This window comes from Rhinolophus ferrumequinum, chromosome 27, assembly GCF_004115265.2.
Source record: "Rhinolophus ferrumequinum isolate MPI-CBG mRhiFer1 chromosome 27, mRhiFer1_v1.p, whole genome shotgun sequence".
Lineage (NCBI taxonomy): Eukaryota > Metazoa > Chordata > Mammalia > Chiroptera > Rhinolophidae > Rhinolophus > Rhinolophus ferrumequinum.
This window is the reverse complement of record NC_046310.1, coordinates 21,760,945-21,782,024: the sequence shown is the minus strand read 5'-3', so window position 1 is coordinate 21,782,024 and position 21,080 is coordinate 21,760,945. Positions and strand designations below refer to the sequence as shown.

General features: G+C 40.6%; 1 protein-coding gene across 3 annotated transcripts in view; it reads left to right on the top strand.

Moving 5' to 3' along the window:
* Window positions 1-1,206: 1,206 nt before the first annotated feature.
* MTR (5-methyltetrahydrofolate-homocysteine methyltransferase) overlaps window positions 1,207-21,080 on the top strand; it is an 83,334-nt gene continuing 63,460 nt past the window's right edge. For all 3 annotated transcript variants that reach the window (XR_004422257.1, XM_033099659.1, XM_033099658.1), the window contains exons 1-11: window positions 1,207-1,457; window positions 5,208-5,419; window positions 6,975-7,064; window positions 9,621-9,690; window positions 11,415-11,507; window positions 12,939-13,045; window positions 15,624-15,683; window positions 16,417-16,511; window positions 18,623-18,723; window positions 19,819-19,880; window positions 20,915-20,982. Coding sequence is in view for 2 of the 3 variants with exons in the window: in XM_033099659.1 (XP_032955550.1) it covers window positions 1,424-1,457; window positions 5,208-5,419; window positions 6,975-7,064; window positions 9,621-9,690; window positions 11,415-11,507; window positions 12,939-13,045; window positions 15,624-15,683; window positions 16,417-16,511; window positions 18,623-18,723; window positions 19,819-19,880; window positions 20,915-20,982 (992 nt within the window). In the remaining variant the exon portion in view is untranslated. The remainder of the gene's footprint in view (window positions 1,458-5,207; window positions 5,420-6,974; window positions 7,065-9,620; window positions 9,691-11,414; window positions 11,508-12,938; window positions 13,046-15,623; window positions 15,684-16,416; window positions 16,512-18,622; window positions 18,724-19,818; window positions 19,881-20,914; window positions 20,983-21,080) is intronic.

Here is a 21,080-nt window from a genome sequence, read left to right as displayed (position 1 = left end):
CCAAAAAAGTAAACTTGGGATGACTTGCTCAAAAGAGAGATTGATACCCAATTCCTGAAATTACTGTTAGGATAGGGGATAGTAAATGACTCGGTGCCTGAAAGATTATTTTTCAAGAGACAAATCAACGAACTTTGTCACGTAGGTGATAATTTAAAAACTAGCACTTAAAATCTAAGATCTTTAATTATTCATGGTCAGCCCATTTCTCCCACTGTTGTTTCATTTTCTCCCTTTTTCCTCCCAAGTATGACAATCTTTGGTAAGAATGCTATACACTTTATTATTTTGTAGATGAAAATATTGAGGTACAATTACATACACTAAAATGAGAATGGCATGCAAATGTATGCTTTTTTTTGACGCTTAGTCAACTTCATAATTTGGTCTCCATTTAATTTTTTTTTAGGTGCATTTGCTTTTCCTCCCATCTACTGTATTCAGCCTTACACAGCTGTCCTTTATTTTCAAAATCTCACAACTGCTGAGAAAAATCTACCCAGGGACTTTTCTCCCAGCTGGAAAGGCCTTAGCTGGCACACACTTTTCCTTTAAGACCCACCTTATTCCCTGAAGCTTCCCCCAACTCCCCTGAATCTTGCAGCTCTCTTGACACACTGCATGTGCATTTATTCTTTTTTAAGCAGCTCAATCGTTAGTCTTCACGAGATTGTGAGTTCCTCTAAGACAGAGGTGGGGAGTGTGACACAGCTTGCCTATCTTTGCATCCCAAAGCCTGACACACAGTGGGCGCTCAACAAAAGTCTACTGTCAATAAACGAGCGTTAACATGCACATAGGCACTTCAGTTTCCCAAGCGCATTCAAGGATCTCATTTAATCCCTACTGTAGCCTTATAAAGTAGTAATTATTACCAAAGAGGGTAAATATCTCGCCCAGTGCCAGGCAATAACGGAACGGGATTAGAGCCTGGTCGTCCGACTCAAGTTCCGGCTCTGGACATCACAACTGTGCTGGTCAGTGCCCATTGCCACCACGGTTCACACCGCCAGAGGCTACGGGGCCGCACTTCCGGATCCGGGGCGGAGACAGCCGAGCGGGGACCAGACCCCCCAGTGCGTCTCCCAGAGAGCCCCGGGGCGAGCCTAAGGCGATTGGTTGAGACCGACAGCCAATAGGGCCGCGACAAGCTCGCACAGACCAATTGCAGGCCGGGGTGGGACTCCGCGCGGAGGCACGGAGGAGGCAGGAGCTGGCAGCGTCCTCACGTGTCGGAGCTCCGGGTAGAGAGGCCCTGGCTCGGGCGCGCGCGCCACGTCGTCCTGCTCCTCGGGTCCTCTCTGCTGCTCCGGCCCCCCCGGGCTCCGTGGCCCGCCTGGCCCTGGCCTGCCCCGCTCTCGGCCGTCCCCTGTGGAGACTTCCCCTCCGCGCCCCGCGCCTGAGGAGGAGGAGTCTCGGCTGCATGTCGCCGGCTCGGCGGGAGCGCACGCCCTCTGGTAACGCTCGGCGCGGGCCTCGGGTGTGGTGCTTGTCTTCCCACGACACGGCGGGACTAGCGGAGCAGCTGAGCGCCCACGTGTCTCCCTGCTTCCTTCCCCGCCTGCACCCCTGTCTTCCTACCTGCATTCCCTACCTCCCCACTGCACCTCTCCCCACATACACCCCTTCCTTCCCAGGCGCACCTGCCGTCAAATCCGCAACGCACCTCCTCTTTTCGTGCGCCAAAACCCTCAATGTCTGAGTAACAACTTTGAGGTTTGATGGAGTCTGTTTCAGCGGGGTCTGGGCAAGTTTTGACTGACTTAACATTCTCATTCCATAGTTATTGAGCACGTACTGTGCCCAAAGAGAGTTCGGGGGCCGAGAGTGTTTATTTTCCGTTTCAGAGTTAGGGCAGTCATTCTGCTAATTCCAGGGTGTGTAGAATCACTGTGTTAAAACGATTAGCAGATACCCAGTAGGTCGGGATGGGGAGTAGAAATCTCAAGTGATTCTGATTTTGGTGGCTCCGCGATCAACATTGAGAAAAAAACTAGTTTAGTGCAAGAATTGAGTATAATTTCAGCTTTACAATGAGCTGTGGGTCTCTTAAGTTCATCCTGGTTATAATCTGTGCAGAAATAACACCCATAAAAAAGTGAGATATGGGGTAGTTCATGTAGAAACAAGAAAATCACTAATAAGGACAGAACAATAGCTGCTGTGACAGAGGATGTTCCGCTCCAGGAGGAGGGTGAATGTTCAGTTCCTAATAACTCAGAAGGAGATTAATCAGGTGACCCAGTGACCCTATGGATTCTAGGGTTCTCATAAATGGAACTGGTACAAATTGTTCTGGAAACTAGTGGTACTGTAACTGGAAGATGATTTATCACTGTTGCTATCAAATAAGACCTATCCTCATATAGTTGTTAGAATATCTCTTAGGACTTCAGGCCGACTCCTCCCGGTTTAATTTTAAAAAGGAAATAATGTAATTTCCCTTTCATATGAATGTATCAGCAGCAGGATGCCTCAGCTGAATGGGGGAACTGCAAAACTATAGATTCCTGTATTCACTGTGAAAGATATAAGGGGGAATCTGCTCTGTTTAAAATGTACACAGTGTTCTGCATCTAATGAACTGAATACAGATGAATAGGGTGTTTTGGTGGTGGTTGTTCTTCATGGAAGAGAAACATTTCAAAAAGAATGCTCATCCTGCCAGGGGAAAGAAGAATTGTTGAGGTGACTTACTCTTAGGAGAAGGTTCTGGAGGGGACATGGTGATTAGAAGCCAGTGAAAGATAAACGCCCACTGGAAAAGTTTGGGGAATACCTGAGGCTAAGAACAGTGAATTTAATTTAATTTAAACTAGCAAATCTGGGAGGAAGATCTTTCAGTTTCTCTAAAAGGGAAATCTTCCGTTATCCCCTAAAGGATAAATAAGCCTGTGGATCATTTAGAAGCAACGGCTTTTTAAGGAACTTAGTTGCAGAGGAATTCTGTATTCAGTCCATGAATTCTCATTCATGTTTGTTTTATGTATTTTCTATTCACAATTATCTTACTTTCATAGGCAGCCTGTTTCAAATATTTCTGTGTATTTGTATGTTTCTTTGTACTCTAATCTGTATATATGTGTATTTTTAATTTATGTAAATAGTCTCATGGTAGTTAACCGTTTCTGACTTTTTCAGTGAATATTCCAGCCTTACAGTACGGCGATACCATGGTCTGTCTGGTTATCACCACCTAGTATTCCACATGACCATCCACCACATTTTACTTTGCCATGTCCCAAGCTTGTCTCCAACTTGTCAGTCCTTCAAACATCTTCACGTGTTCTCTGTGGGTCTGTATGAGACTTTGGGAAGTATACCTAGGAGTGAGACTGCTGGGTTTCCAGCATGCTCAATTTTACTAAGTCCTGCTGGGCTGCTCTCCACCATGGCTCTGTCTATGCGTATGTTCTAACAAGCATACTTGAGGGTTCGGGTTTTCTTTGGCATTATCCAATCTTCTAATTATTACCTATCTGTTGGATGTAAATTGGCGTTGTCTTGTTTTAATTCACATCGCTCTGATAGCTCATGCGTTTGAGCCTCTCTTCCTATGCTTGTTGGTTGTTTTCCCCTCCTTTGACTTGCCTATTCTTATGTTTTACCCATTTTCCTATTTGATTTCTTATTGATTTGTAGGAGTTCCTTGTACATTATACATGTTAGTCTCTTTTAGCTTTAGACATTGCAAAATCTTCCTGTAGTCCATAATCTGTTTATTACTTTTGTCTGTGGTGAGTTTCATTTGACAGAAATTCTTAGTTTTTTGTGTGTTTTTTTTTAAATTTATTGGGGTGACAATTGTTAGTAAAATTACATAGATTTCAGGTGTACAATTCTGTGTTACATCCTCTATAAGTCCCATTGTGTGTTCACCACCCAGAGTCACTTCTCCTTCCATCACCATATATTTGATCCCCCTTACCCTCATCTCTCACCCCCCAAATTCTTAGTTTTTATGTAATCAAATTCACCTTTTTTTTATTTTAACATTGTAGGTTGGGCCTTTTGAGTCTTAAGAAGTCTTTTCCTAGTCTAAGTAATGAAGATATTCTATATTTTACTTTTCCTTATTTTATGATATGGCTTTGTCATATGTTGTAATATTTGGTGGGCCAAGTAACCTCTTTCTGCTTTTTCAAAGTTAATTTAGCTCTTTCTGGACTGTAAGTCTTCCACATAAATTATAGAATAAGTTTGTCAAATTTCTTGTAAAAATCAGATATTTCGAGTTTTAAAAAACCTTTGATATCTTGCGTATACGATGACTCTTAACAAGATCTTAGAATTTATATATATTATAAATTCACTTAAAAATTAAATTTAAAAATTTTATTTAAATTTTAGTTAAAAAACACTAAACTAGTTTTTTTCTCAATGTTGATCGCGGAGCCACCAAAATCAGAATCACTTGAGATTTCTACTCCCCATCCCGACCTACTGGGTATCTGCTAATCGTTTTAACACAGGTGTTTTATGGTAAAACATCGTCTCATTTTATTATTAGAGTTCCTATAACAAAGGCAGAGCTGTTATTTCCCTGTTTTGCATAAACACAAAAGTCTTGTTCAAAACCCCATAACTACATACGGGAGCTGGGACTAAACCAAGATTTCTTGGTTTTTCTCAATCTGTCATCATTAGCAGAGGTGAGTGAAACCCTATGTGTAGGCTATTAGTTCTGACAATGGGTGGGGGAGACTCTCAGAATTAACAATTTAAATGGAGTTTGGAATTAATGATGGTTTTCAGTTATTCATATTAAGTCTCCCTATTAAGGGAGCATGTGCACAGCGTTAACAGAGAGAGAGAGAGAGAGAGAGAGAGAGAGAGAGAGAGAGAGACAGCGAGACAGCCCTGAAGACTTGCTTCCGCAGCCTGTCCTGGCCTTGTGTCACTTGGTCATTGCTGCTTGTTTTCCTCATCTCTGAAACAGGAGTAACTGCAGCCTGCTTTCACTTCTGTGGTGCATCACCAGTGATTTTGTGCTGTGTGCAGTCTTTTATTATATTAGGCATTGTTTCAGCTTAATGAAAACGTTTCTAGGCAGCGTTTTTCTAATGTTGTGGAGCTATGGGTACGTCTTTTATGAGCTCTTTTCACTCCCTATTGTGAATTGTTATAAATTACTCTAAACTCCCTCTCCACACATCTTTTTCCCCTGTCGTTTTTTAAAGTCAAATTTTTCACTTTCTTGAAAACAGTCATGACGAAAACCCTGCCGGATAGGATTGAAGCCATTCTGCAGGAGAGAATCATGGTGCTGGATGGAGGCCTGGGGACCATGATCCAGCGGTACCAGCTGAGTGAAGAGGACTTCCGAGGTCAAGAATTTAAAGGTCACGCCAGGCCACTGAAAGGCAACAATGACATTCTGAGCATAACTCGGCCTGATGTCATTTACCAAATCCATAAGGTAAATGTCCCCAGGTGCTTATATTTTCAGTCTGTCATTCCACACGCTGTTTCATGTACTGAGGGCAGAACTTTGTTGCATCTAGCTCTGGAGGGTACAGAAGAAAGAGGTGATTTGTTCAGAAAGCAGGCGTCGGACACCAAATAAAAGTCTTGTACTATGTTGAGCATTCAGGGGAAGGAGATGAGCAAGATAGGTTTTCTGCCTTTGAGGTGTTTAAACTCCAGTGAAAACCCACAAAATCCTGGACAAATTAGTGTTTTTACATACACTATGTTACTAAAGTAACCACAACAGTCGTGATGAAATAAAATGAAAGGAAGTTATTATTCATTTTGTAGATTTGGAAACAGGATCACAGAGATTAAATAACTTGCCTTATGGGACAGAGGTTTACTGACCTGAAATCCCATGGTCTTTCTTTCTGTTTTCCTGTCTGCAATAAAAATGGCTAGCCAACATAAAGAGATCAGAAGCAAGTAATTGGGTATTGCCAGACTTTTAGAACTTAAAAATAAACAGAACTAACTTGTTTTATAGGTGATGTTAGGAATTTCATAGAATTATGACTAGAAGAGATAATAAGGTGATTTAATCTATTTCCCTGGTCTGGATTCAGTTAGGACAAAGCTTATTTACCAGTTAAGTAAGAAAGTCTTATGTTCTGGAGAAGGGCATTGTTATAGGTGTTTCAGAGTCTTCTTAAGGAAAAACAATTACCTAAACAAATCACTGAGTGATTAAGTGATTCCTTGAGTGTGGAAGTGATCATTTTACTGAGTGGTCAAGACTTTGTTCTAGAAAAGATGCAGAATGGTTTCCATTTGAAGAAAAACTAAGAATGTTTTTCCTTTGGTTATAATGGGAATTGTAGGTACTGGAAAATTTGAAATTGGTCTTTGAAGAGGTTTGGTTCTGCAGAATGAGTGGTACCTCAGTTTTTCTGCTAGGCCTTGAGAATATGTAGTCAAATCTCATAAAATCCCAGTGTGTTGAGATTGGGAATGTCATCATGGGGATGAATTGCTTGGGGATAGTTACAAAAATCAGTTTTTATAATGCAATTGGTGAGTCACTAGACTACCATGTGGCTTTGTCATTTTCACGTGGTGTAAGTTCCCGAGGGCAGGAATTTCTGCGTGTTTTTCACTCCTGATCACTACTGCCTAGAACAGTATCTCACACACAGTAAGTACTCAGTAAGTATTTGCTGAAGGAATGAATCCTCGTCCTGTGTATTAGGTGGACATCTAGACAGAACTAGGTTCCCATGAAACAAAAATGACTAAGCCATGCCTGGCTGTCAGAATTTAAGGAACTTGACTCAATTCATAATTTAGTGTGTGGACTTTGTCTGAAGTCAAGTGCTGTGTTTGTTTACAGCACGTGTCTTTCTATGAAATCCTTGCATGTTTTGCATGTAGCCTCTAGTGCAGTGCCATATACTTAGTAAGTGTTCAGAAGGTGTTTGGTGGTGATGATGATGAAAAAGACATATTTATTGTTGGGGGACAGGGATTCTGAAACTGAGCACTATATTACTGTCTCGTTGCAGGATTACTTGCTGGCTGGGGCGGACATCATTGAAACAAACACTTTTAGCAGCACTTATGTTGCCCAAGCTGACTATGGCCTGGAACACGTGGTAAGAATTCCATTTTCCTCACATCGAAGATGTTTGGGAGCATTTGCCACATCGGTAGTTGCAAGTGAAGAGACCACCTGAAGCTAATGCCTGGTTCTCTGTTGCTGATGCTCAGACAGGAAAATCAGACTGGTTTGAATTTCTTCTGCTTACGACTATAGCAGCCCATTCATTTTCTATCAGGCTTCTTTTATGGGCAAGTAATAATCAAATAAAAATGACGAATATTATGCAGTGACTGTTGATGAAGGCATAATGATTGGCTATGTGCACAGTTTTGTGAGGCCTTTTTAAGTACTGGGTAACGGATTTGATTTCCCTTTTTTAAAAAATTGTGGCAAAATACGTATAACATAAAATTTACCATCTTAACCATTTTTAGGTTTAGTGGCATTAAGCGTATTCACATTGTTATGCTAACATTACTACCATCTATGAGGTGGTATTTATCCACAGAACTCATTTTGTCTTGTAAAACTGAAACTGTCCCCATTAAACAATAATTCCCCATTCCCCTCTCCACACAGACCCTGGCACCCAGCATGCCACTTTCTGTCTCTCTGAATTTGACTATTCTAGAACCTCATATAAGTGTAATCATACAGTATGTGCCCTTTTGTGCTGGCTTATTTCACCTAACATCCTCAAGGTTAATTTGTGTTGTAGCATTTGTCAGAATTTCCTTATTTTAAAGGCTGAATACTATTCCATTGTATAGATAGACCACATTTTATCCATTCTTCCATCAGTGGACACTTGGGTTGCTTGTATCCTTTGGCTATTGTGAACAGTGCTGCTGAGAACATGGGTGTACCGGTATCTATCTGTTCGAGTGCCTGCTTTCATTTTCTTAGAGTATGTACCCAGAAGTGGAAATTGCTAGATTGTATGGTAATTCCATGTTTAATTTTTTGAGAAACTACTGTTTTCCATGGTGGCTGCACCATTTTATATTCCCTCCAACAGTGTACAAGGGTTCCAATTTTTCCACATTTTTGCCAATACTTGTCTTCTGCTTTTTTTTTGTTGTTTTTTGTTTGTTTTTTGATAGTAGCCATATAATGGGTGTGGGGTGGCAGATTTGGTTTATTTTTAATCAACATGATGCTTCTGTATTCACATTTTATAAAATGTTAACGGTGGATGATGGGAATACATGATAAATGTATTCTTATCTACCGTGGTCTCCATTTCTATGTGGAATTTTTGTAGATACTTGCCTCTGCTTTCATGTACGTAGTCCCAAGCGCTCTGACACTGATTTCTCTCATGATCTCCTGATATTGGGGTTTTATGAGAGCATGTGCCTTTTGGCTCATCAAAGGAAAATGAATTTGTGTTGTAGGGTAGGAGGTGGCAAACTTTTTCCATAAAGTCCCCACATAGTAAATATTTTAGGCTTTGTTGGCTACTATATACAGTCTCTGTTGCAATCACTCAGCTCTGTCATTGTAGCGCAAAAGCAGTCATAGAAACTGTGTAAACAATGGGCTTGACTGTGTTCCAATAAAACTTTATTTACAAAATAGGCAGCAGGCTAGATTTGCCCTGGGAGCCAGACTTCGATAATCCCTATTTTAGGATATTCTGGTTTCTTAATTATTAGCTATGAGGGTCCGAGGCACAGAGGGTCTCAGAATTAGATGGGATCTTGATCACAAGCCCAAGACCTCCTCATGCGCCCTGTGGAAGGGCTTTAGGAGGCCTTTGAATCTCTTTAAATTGTAGGCAGTACCTTGTGTGTTTGTGCATACTTGCTTTTGTTTCCTGGTGAGAGCGTTCATTGACCTTTACCAAATTTCAAAAGGTTAATAATCTGTAAAAGTTCAGAACCATTGATTACAGCCATTGTTTGGTGAAGGAAGTCAGGGACTGCCCGGGCTGGCAGTGACGAGCTGGCCCGAGAACCCAGGCCTCCTGTCTCTGAAGCTGTGCTTTTCCCATTATTGTATTTTTTTCTCATTCTCAGAATATTTTTTTTTTGATGTCATTATTTTATTTTTTTATTTTTTAAATTTATTGGGGTGACAATTGCCAGCAAAACTATGCGTCAGCTTATGTTCTGATATGCCAGACGTTCAGAGATTTTTTTTGTCACCTAGCTCATGGTTTTGGGGAAGAACCTAAAAGCAGTTCCCAAAGACTTGCCTTTCCTTTGGCCTTCAAGGCTGGGGCAGCCGACAGGCCTTCTTGGCCATGATTTCATTCAGACCGCAAATTAAACTGCTCTGCATTTCTTTTCGGAATAAAACTAGGCTTTAGAGCTGGGGTGTCCAAACTGCGGCCCGCGGGCCACCTGCGGCCCGCGATCCATTGTTAATTGGCCCACAGCAAATTCCAAAAATATATTTAGTTTACTTAAATAAACCAGGTGAGGCAATACGTACTTCATCTCGAGTGAGTGGCCCGGCTGTTTGTGTGTTTTACCGCATGTGGCCCTTGGTGAAAACCGTTGAAAAAAGTTTGGACACCCCTGCTTTAGAACATCGTGACTTCCTTATTTAATGTGCGGAAGAAAAGAAAGACAAGCTAATGTTTGCAGTTGTTATGTGTTAGGCGTACCGGATGAACAAGTGCTCTGCGGGAGTGGCCAGGAAAGCAGCCGAGGAGATAACTCGCCAGACAGGTAAGGGATGTGTTTCTCCCTTTCTTAAAGAGATGCTTCCTTTGACGTTTCCAGTGGTAATATGGTGTCCACTTTGTCCATTCATGACACTTGGCCTACTAGCACTCTTGCAGACCCTGTGTTATGCTTGTTTGTAGGTTGCTTCTCTGTAATTTCAGTCAAGCATTCAGTGTCTCGGAATTGACTGTCCCTGTGGGCCTTGGGCCCTGCTTTATTCTGGGTTTACTCTGTTGGGGGTTATATCCTAACTTTGTAGCTAAGACCATGGCTTCCTTGTATATTTACAGCTAAAATCATTTTCTCCCTTTGGAAACATACCATTGGGTTATTAAGGCAAGAGCTGACTGTCTTGGCCATTTTGGTTATCATTAAGATGTTTGATCTTATCCCTTTAAAGCTACCCGCATCCCTGTGACAGACTTACCTCGGGAAGGAGATACTGTCTTTGGGGCATTCTCCACCTCATTCCACTAATGTCCTTGAAGTCTGTGTGTAGTCCACAGAGCGTGACATTAGACTTAGCTTTAGAGGAACTTGAAAAGTGCTCCCCCAAATACCTAACCTCCTGTCTCGCAGCCATGGAACACCTGGGTACCAGCTTTGAGGGAGGGAAAGGAATAGAAGTATATGGAGCACCTTAAGATTTGGAAATGTGAATTGATTGCCAACAGGAAAGATGTGAAGAAGATTGTTAGGAAGTCAGGCACAGCATACTAATGAAGACAGCAATTTATTAGGAACTCTGTTTCTGAGAGATAATGTTTAAATCCCTGGGAATGTGTACACTGTTATCCCAACAGAGTCGTAGGTCAGAGGATGTTCAACCAGCTAAAGCAGGGGAAGATAAGGACTTTTTTCTTATTTCTACATTATTGTTCAGCTTTGGAGAAGATAAGGAATATTTTGGCCTGTAACCTGTTCACAGGCTTGGTAATCAACTAGTTGGTGGTCTTCTCCAGTTAAATTGTAATGTGTAACCAGGTTACTGAATGGTTGAAATCACCAGAGGTAATGTGCGGTGTAGACTGGGCTCCTGTTAGCATCTGTAAATGAGCACAACCTCTCAGGCTCCAAGGCTCTTGACTGAAGAAAAGGTTATTAAAGAATTATTAAAATAATTATTGAAGTAAGATTTGATCTGCTTCGTACTTTCATTTATAATCATTTATATGATTAATCCTGATTTAATATTTCCCCCCAGTAAAGGACCTGGCAGTATAATACTGGAGGGCATTTCAAGTTGAGTGCTAGTGTGGGGAGCTTTTGCAGAACCTATGTTAACTTCAGGACCTTCAAGAATGAGGAGAGAGAGAATTTGTCCAATCATAGCTGTGGTGATAGAAAAGGATTACTTAGTGAAAGTCTTTGAAACCAGCTCTGTGGGAATTCAGTTTTTTGGATTGGCTTGGTGATAATATGTGCACTATGTTTCATAATTTTCCAGTGGGATCTGGGACAGCCCCAGTAGTCAAACATGTATTTGTAGTAAAATCTATGAACCGTCCCACTAAGTGGCATGAAGACTATAAATAGCCTCTTGTTAGTTTTGGAGAGGTCAAGTTTTGTTGTCATATGAATTAAGGAAAAATATTAGGGCTCTTGTGCTTTTTGTATTTCAGAGCTTTGGACAAAGGATTGTACATAATATCATAGGGAAATCTTATACCTTATTTATTCACAATAAAAACATCCAGAGATTTCACACTTGTTTTTATTTCTCAAAGGAATTAAGAGGTTTGTGGCAGGAGCCCTGGGTCCAACTAATAAGACACTATCTGTGTCCCCATCCGTGGAAAGACCAGATTACAGGAATATCAGTGAGTATTTATCACATATAATCATTGATCTTGGGCAAATCATTCTGTGTTTTAGTAATCGCTAAATCAAATGGGACCAACACCAGGATCTACCTCAGGGTTATTGTGACTTAATCCACATAAAGGGCTTACAGAAGTCCCTGGCATTTCGCAGACTTCTAAATAAAAAGTTAGCTGTTGTTATTGCTGATACTTTTTTTTGAGCTTGCTTTCAAACATACATAGTGTTGTGTTAGTGCTTCTTTTGCAGCTGTGGAAATAAAACCAATCAAAATAAAGCTTTAAACTGAAAAGTTGAGACCATTATGAATTCCAGGCCTTGGTCTATTATAGAGTAACCAACTAGACCCCTATTTTATTTATTAGAAAGCAGTCCAAAGTATATAAACATACTATCATTATAAACATTGTAAACTAGCATATGTAACAATACTTTCATTGAGATTTTATGAAAAATCTAGAAATCTAGGTGAATTTCTTAAACATCAGACTATAAAAATCCAACAGGATTGAACTGTCAGAGCTGAATAGTAATGCTGCCATGTATGGTGGTGAATTTCATGTAGCTGACAATTTCAGGCAAGTGTGGTTTGTGGGTTTGGGTCACAGAACTTTCCACGCAGTAATTCCACACTTCATCACCAGGGTTGCTCGTTCTGTTGCCTTTGGTCTAGACATGACAGTTAGGAGCTAACGCTTCCTTTCTCTCCTTTATAAGATGACGCATACTTACAGAGCAAACACAAATGTGCTGTTTAGGCTTCTCTGCAGAATATCAGAGCATTCTTTCTCTCCTGGTTGGGAAGTAAAATGGGGAGAGAGATGATCTCTCAGGTGGAAACGGACGATTCAAGATGTTTCTAACAACAATTTTTCCTAGGAGTGTTTGAGATTTTTGTGTGAGACTGAAATTGCCCTCAGGCAGGTTTCCTCTCTGACAGAGTTGGTGTCAGAGGGCAGGAGCCAGATCCATAGGAGTGCAGCCTTTTAGCACAGAGAGTGAGAGGATGCCACTCGTTACGGATCCAAATAGTATGACATGTTTCTGCAGTTACTTCTCACACTCATCCCTTAGTGGATTGATTAAAACTGTCCCTAAAAAGAATGATCTGTTTTAAAGATCTTGAAGGTAAGGTGCAGGGCTCAGGACATCCTACAGCTTTCCGCTCGCTCTCTCATTCTCGGCTCACACATGGGACGTGCAGGCTACACGCAAATGTTTAGGAGCAACTGTGTTCGCTTTACTGGTTTCACATCTGTCGCTGCGATGTTTCTGTATTTGGTTTCTTACAAAAGGTTGTGTTGTCCTCAAAATGACACATTAGAAACCAGCGACAGTCAGTGCTCAGGTGCGAGGCCTGAACTCAGCATGTCTTGGCTGTTCAGAGGATACTGATGACTGATGGCCTGGGTGTGGTTCATTTTTTGCAGCATTTGATGAGCTTGTTGAAGCATACAAAGAGCAGGCCACAGGGCTTCTGGACGGTGGGGTTGATATCTTACTCGTTGAAACCATTTTTGATACCGCCAATGCCAAGGTGAGTTAAGGGAGGAAAATGGGACAGGGCTGGGGTGGGGGTGGGGGGTGGCTGTGATGACTCCCCTCATACAGTGAGGAGACAGTAATGGCCATTAGCTAAGTTAAATGAAATTCCTCTATTCCATTTTATTCTTGACTATCTTTAATTGAGGCCAGTAGAATGAGAAACACTTCAAAGGTTATCTTTTTAACTTTACAAAAAAATTTTTTTTTAAATTATGACAGTATATTTTTTCATGTATAGCTACTATATGTGCATACATGCCTAGGAAATAAATACAAACACGTGGTTCTAAATTCAAAAGTGACATACATTTATGGAGTGAAAAGTAGTATCCATCTCCTGTTCCCTGGGGCCAACTACTATTACCGTGTGGGGGTCCTGATGGGAATTCTGTGCAGATAGCAGCATGTGTGTGCTTGCATTTGTATTTCTTACACATGTACAAAGGTACATGAGTGTATGGAGTGAAAAGTAAATATCCTTGCACATGTGTTGTTGCACAGTGTATCTAGAAGATAGATTTCTACAAGTGAAATTGCCCGGCTAAAGGGTTTGTGCATTGTTAATACTGATTTTTAGTGTCAAATGACCCTCCTTGGAGATGTACTCATTTAAACCCCAGTCAACAAGCAGTACTGGTTTTACCACATTCTCTTGAACACCATCTATTGTTAAACCTTTTGATCTTTTCCAATCCGGTAGGTGAAAAATGCTACCTCTCTGTAGTTTTCATTTATATTTGTCTGACTATAAATGAAATCGAATATCTTTTTTTCAGTTTTACAACCATTGACATTTCCTGTTCTGTGATTTGTGCCATGTGCCTTTTTTCTATTGGAGTTTTGGTCTTTTTAATTTAGTCTTTCCCTAAGGAAATCGGGCCCTTGTCAATGATGAGTAGCAGATATTGTCTGCAGTTTGATGTTTGACTTTTGACTTTATATTTGGTGGTGATGGTGATATAGTTGTGCTGTTTTTTGTTTGTTATGTTTTTGTTTTTCACTGTTGCAAGAAAATTACAATTTTGTATGGTTTGATTTATGGATTCAGTTTTGTTTTTTTTTTTTTCTGGCAGGGAGGGAATTATATTTGCAAGTGCACTTCCCATTCCAAGATAAGGAGAAAATTGGGTCTCTTTTTACCCTAGTACAGTTTCATCAAACCTTTAATTGTTTAAATGTTGTGGAAATAAGACCACAGATTCAGAATTTTGGAACTTTTTTTTTTAACTGAAATACAAGAAGAATGAGGGGAATGACTACCAGTCAGAAGCTGGATGACTATCCTGCCTTATTTTTAACATACCTAGAAATTGTTTTGTGCATCTCCAGTAAACAAATAATAATTTGAAAAGCAACTCAGGTATGCATTTTGAAATAAGAACAGTAATAAACATACTAAGGAATTTATCTGAAATGAGACCCAGATAGACATTTGAGGAGTCACAGTATTGTTTAGATTAGAAATAAGGGTGGGGGTATAATAACAGGGTCTAAGGCATTAAGGATATATTTCGTTAGTTCAGTTTTTAGGTTGTAGAATGTGTGACATAACATTCTTTTGATTATAAAGGGACTGGTTTTCCTCGTCATGCATCTGGAGTTCATTTTGTAGTGAGAATAGGATAGAAATCTCCCTGCTTTTCTTCTCTAATGTTACCTAGCTTTCCTAACACCATCTATTGAACGTTCTGTTATTTTCCAATTATAGGAATCATGTGGAATGTCACCCATGCATCCTAAATTTAGGATGCATCTGGGTCTGATCTGTTCCAGGAACCTGTGTGCTGATGTCACCGCGCTGTCCTGTTAGTTACCATAGATAGCATTACAATTACAGTATGTCTCAGTAACTGGTAGGCTTTTCATTTAACTCTTCCCCCCCGCCCCACCCCTTTTGTCAAGAACTTTCCTGGCTATTCTTTACATTTTCTTTATTTTCTGTAAGATCTTTTGGATCAATTTGTGTAGTTCTAAAAAGAGAAATTCTGATATTTTTTCCATGGAAAGAAAACCCATCACAATGATGGTACACATTAATTACAGGTTACATTCTGATTTCAGAAAATAAATTATGAAAATATGCACATCTCAGAATCAAGGAACATAATGATAAAAAGAAAGAGAAGATGTGATGCCTAGAATTTAACAAAACATGGACAGTACAAAGTAACATGAGCTCATGCTCTTATTTGCAATGACACACATACTGTTGATTATATACCTACCGTGACATATGAGGGTGTGGAAGGCAGAGACATTCTTATTTATCTATTTTTAATTTTGATTGAGAGAAGGAAGAAAGAGCAGCTCTTCAGCTCCTCCTCAGAGGAAATATTAGTTCACAGGTGAACTTTCAGCATTTGTTTTGTTTTAGTGTGTACAGTGTGATACTTGAGACAGGGCTGCTGGGTTGTGCATTGTAGGAGGACATGTTTCTTCTCCCTAGAGAACACGATGTGTATCTTATCCAAAGAGGTCTTAGAAAGTCGAGCATTCTCATCAGCTGTTTAGACTGACCTTGGCCACAGTCTCTCAGAAATAAAGATGTCCTTCTTTTATTTCTCTGACAGGCAGCCTTGTTTGCACTCCAAAACCTTTTTGAAGAGAAATATGCTCCCCGGCCTATCTTTGTAAGTTCTAAAATGTTTATTTTTGTTTTCTATTAACATTGTCATTTTGGCGGTAGGGTGTTTGTTTTCCTTGCATAGTAGAACTATTGATAGTAAGTTTTGGAAACCACCTTCTTTCACTTCTCTGTTCACCACCCTCCTACCACCCCTCTACACCAGAAACAATCTTACCTCTGGGAATGTGAAGAAAATAAATCTAAAAGTGGTCGGTGGAAGGCACAGTGGCCAGAGGGAAGCCAGAGGCATAGGGACTCACTCTCCTTAGGGCCCAGGACGGGCGGCCTTGCATGGCGACTAAGTACCTGGCTCTGAAGACGCCAGACTCCCAGTTTATTAACTCAATAGGCCCATGCAGAGTCCTCAGATTGCTTGGCGAGCATAGACTGGAATCAAAACAAGGGCTTTTAGACGAACCCGCTGTTCAACAGCGGGAGGCGAGGCTAACCTGACGTTCTATGGGAACACCTTCTCCAGTGGGACTGGGTGTGTGATTCTGAAGCTGTTTTGGTCATTGCTTTTGCCTCAGTGGCTCTCCCTCTTCCTTGTTCCATGGTTCACCAGCTGCCCGCTCCCCCCCACTTGGCATTTGTCTGTTCTGACCACTGTACAAAGAGCTGCTTTGAGTTTGAGTTCCACAGTGCTCTTCCCAGTAAAAGAACGTGTTGTTTTGTCTTGGGGACTAAACTCTTAATTCGAGTCTACATTGTTGACTGAGTTTACTTTGCTAATTCAGATTTCAGGGACAATTGTCGATAAAAGTGGGCGGACGCTTTCTGGACAGACAGGAGAGGCGTTTGTCATTAGTGTGTCTCACGCAGACCCACTCTGGTGAGTGACCATCCCATCCCCGACCTCATCCCTTTTGGGGATCTTCTCTGATGGCCACTGAATGTGACCTGGAAGTAGGCTGCTTCTGCTTATTCCCACTGCCCTGCCTGCATGGGATTGGCTTTCCTGGAAGTACATTCAGAGTGTTCCCTAAAGGCGGCGGAAGACCGCTGCCTAAGGGGGTCAATTTGGGGGACTGGGAGGGAGCGCTCTCATGCCTCTGGGGACAGCCACGTGGTTGCTTTGTTATCTGTAAATGTCCCCCTTATAGCTTAAGACTGTGCTTGTTGGTTCGGTAACAGTGCTTTAAAACTATTATCAGTACTTAACATTTGCAAAGTTTTTTCACTCCTTATTTATGGAGCTACCAGAAGCAGTCTAGCTTGGAATAAGACGGGAATTCTAAAGCTCAGATATTTATCTTGTCAATTAACATGGCTTTTCTATTTTAAAATGTCTCTATTTTTTCCTCATCAAAATGGTTGAAATCACTTACTATGAGTGAAATAGAAGCTCCAAGGACATGTACTATTTTTCTCCTCTGCCTTCTCCATAAATGTGCTACTTATTCCCTCTGCCTGGAAGCTGTGCCTGCCCCCACCCCCTTACACAGCCGCACTCTGCTGGCTCCTTGTTAGCCTTCAGGACTCACCTCCAGCATCCTCTTCAGGGAACCTGGCCTCTCTCACCATCCCAGGTTGATGCTTCTCTCAGAGCACTCTGTTTACTATTATTGTAGCCTTTGCCATAAAAATAATAGTAATAGACATTTATGGAGTGTTTGCTGTCTGCCAGGCTCAGTTCTAAGTGCTTTATGAGAGTTATTTCTTTTAATTCTGGGAACAACACCTTGGGGCAGGGTATGTATTGCTGTTTACGCCTTCATTTCAGTGAGAAGGGAACGGAGATTCAGAGGTTGTAACTTGCCCGAGATCAAGTAAAAGTATATCGAGGGATAGGGCATGCTCTTACTACATTTTATCAGCTACGTGATGTTCTTTTTTTCATATTTTAATGTTTCTAATTTCAGGGTGGGTGTTACAGTTGCTTTAATGAGGTAGTGTGATTTCCAAAAAGCTGCTGTAGTATAGAATAATGGTTACACTAGTGATTGGGCCTGATAATTAAGAAAATAACTGTGTATTGAACTGGGTTGTGATTGGCTCCTTAATAGCTTTTGGGCTTTTTAGAGCAATCTTAGTCATCTGTATTTCTCTAGTGCTTAATAGAGTCCTTGGTACATAGTAGGGATGCAATAAATGTTTAACAAAAACTAAAGGTAGGAAATTGTAGGGATATCTGAAAAACTTTATCTAATTTATTTAAAAAAAATTTTTGTCTTCCCTTAAACATTTTGAACATTCGTCCTTTCATTTTCTTTCTCTCTTCCCCACCACATTGCACTTAGGAATCCTAGTAAAAGAAAAAAAGTAAAACAAAAAATACAAAAGATGCCATAGTCCAGTAGCTTCATAGTTAATTCCTGATTTCCTGAAGGCCTAGCCCCTCTTCCCCCCGAGCCCCTGAGACTGGTTTTAGAGGGTTTCAGGCCCTCCACCCTTACTTCCATTAGAGCAGCTCTGCTTTGAACGGCTTTATTTGAATCCACAGTAAGTTTCATCTGCAGAACAGAGAGCCACTTGGTGTTATAGATAAAGAAGCCAGCTTAATTTCTAAGAGACAAATTCTAAGTCCTAGGTCACCTTGCAAGTAAGTTATGGAGCAAGTACTAAGCCTTGGTTGTTCCTTTTCCCGCCAACATTTTCCTTTTTCTTCCTCTTAAGTATTGCTTTCAAGTCAAGCTTGTTAGCAGTGGTGGTTTGCAGGCGTTTCTGTTTCACATGAACCAAACCGTGAAATTATTTAAGGTGTCACATCCATAGGCAGATTCCTTTAGCCATAAGATCATGTGACATGGACAGGGGTGTAGTATTCAGTGCTGTGGGGGCCTGGAGTGGATGGCTTTGACTGTAGTTGCATGAGGGGCTTTGAATCAGGAGATTTAGTACCTGCCTGGTTTTAGAGATATTCCTTTCTTTATTACAACTTTTCATATGTGTAAATATTTTGAATAAAAGAGGATGCTTCTAATGTCTCATTTGTTTTTCCAGCATTGGATTAAATTGTGCTCTGGGTGCAGCTGAAATGAGACCTTTTATTGAAACAATTGGAAAATGTACAACAGCCTATGTCCTCTGTTATCCCAATGCAGGTGTGTGTTTCAAGGGAGCCACATGAGAAAATCTAAATACATGAGACATGGGTGGGTACGGTAACAGATCTTGATTAAAGAGTTTGTTTTGCAGGTCTTGGTATACAGTTAACACTCAGTAGGAATTTTCTAAATGGAGAGAATTTGGGTCTAGACCACTGTTTCCCTCTAGACTTGAAGGAACATTTTGGCTCAGCCTAAAAGCATCAGAATTGCACAAAACTCGGAGGAAAGAAGCCTCGTCAAATAATTGCCCAGAGCCTTGCTTTTGGTGACAGTGCTCACCATGGGGACGTGGCCGAAGGGACGAGTGTAGAGAGCGTGATGAGAGGGCTCCCTCTTCTCCACGCCACTGTGTCCACAGAAGAGGAATGTGGAACCTTGTGTCTTGTTAACCTTTTTTCTTTTTAAAAGTTAGGATTTCTAGTTTACTATATATAGAAGTGACCAAGAGATTTGTTGACACTTCTCAAACTATCTAATTAAATATTGGTATCCATTCTGGGTTAACCGGATTTCCCGGTGAATGCTTTTGAGCACTGCTTAGCTACTTAGGGCTAAAAATCATTTTCCAGCATTCTTTCTCCTCATATATACATTTTAATGCACAATAAATTTTATTTCCCACCAGAAGCATGATAACTAGAAAGGGATAAGAAATAAAACAGGAAATTGGATAATTAGATACTAAAGTCTTACTTGGGAAAATATTTTTGAAAGGAGAGTGGTTGTGTTTTGTGTTTTTAATTGCATGTCAAGTGCTCATTAGTTTAAAGGGTGCAGCGCTCCCCTTAACCCACACCACCCCAAGCAACTAGGTAATGAATGAATTTCCCTTATGGGAAGGGAATGGGTTGGGAATTTGGTCCCCTATAGTTTTCTTCCAAATGGAAAAGAAATGGTGGATGTTTATATTCCTCTATGATTTTTTTTTTTAATGTGGTGTCTCTGTATTTACTATGTTTTTGCAAGTATTTAATTATAGCATTTAATTATAAATATAAAATTCTCTAACTTTTTAACCTAAAGCCTTTACAAATACCATGTCTGTTTGTTAGAGTAGATTCCAATAATGGTTGAAATATACTGTCTTAGGTCTTCCCAATACCTTCGGTGACTACGATGAAACTCCACACATGATGGCCACGCATTTAAAGGTCAAGAATCCTCTTTCACTTGGTTCTTAACAGATAGAAAAATTAAATTTTAGATTTAGAATATTTAGAAACAAAATTTTTTGCTAAATAAATTCCAGTGTATATATACCAAATAAAAGCTTAGCTACCCTGATTTAAGATGGTGGAGGCAGAGGGAGGGGATAGGCTGTCAGCATCCTCCTCCCCAGTTGGTATTGGTGGCTGCTAGGAAATTCCCAGTGAGGTCCAACCCAAACTAATTGAAACTTGGCTCTCCTGCAACCCTTCCAAGTGGTGTCCCCCTGTCCCAAACTCCTTGTTTCTCATTGTCACGGCCCCTGTTCTCCTTTGGTATGCACCTCTCATCTTGGAACCCCAGGTCACGAGCCCATACGGCCCACTACCTCTCCTTATGACTAACCCCTGGATCTCTTTTCCTCATTCCTTGAATTTGTATTTTCTGGTTTGCTGACATCCTCTCCTAAACTATTTCTGACTTAATTCTTATGATTATAATTCCTTACATAGATACTCTTCAGTGTTCAGACTTCTCAGTTCTTTGACTTCTTCTCAGCCATCTTGTCCTTCAAACTAGCCTATGGTTAAACTCTGGACCCACGCTGTCCAGTATGTATCCTCTACCACATGGGTTATTGGAGCAATTGAAATGTGGCTGTTGTGACTGAGGAATTGAATGTTTAATTCTTTAGAATTTTAAATTAAACTTTAAAACTTTAGGTATTCTTTGAAAATGCATTATCCATCTCATATTCTAGAGCTCAGCATATGGGCAGAAATCTTTATTACGCTCAGTTAAGCAAAGAAATATTTCATCGCATTTTAAATGGTATAAAGGATTTCATAGTATCTGAACTGTTCTCTGCTTTTAACCATATACCTAGGGCATTAAAAGCTTTGTATCTAGAGTTAAGTGTGTTTAGCTCTCTTTCTAATGTAGAATTAGTTATTCAGGAAATGTAGGTCTCTCTTCTGAATCGGTAGTGGTGAGTTTAGAATTCAGATGATCTCCGTGAAACTTCTTTTCGTACATGCAGGACTTTGCTGTGAATGGCTTGGTCAATATCGTTGGAGGATGCTGTGGTACGACGCCAGATCACATCAGGTAAGAGCCACTTCTAAGTATTTTGCTTAGGGAATGGGATGAATTGTGGCCCCTCCACCCCCACAAATTCATATGTTGAAGTCCTAACCCCCAGTTCC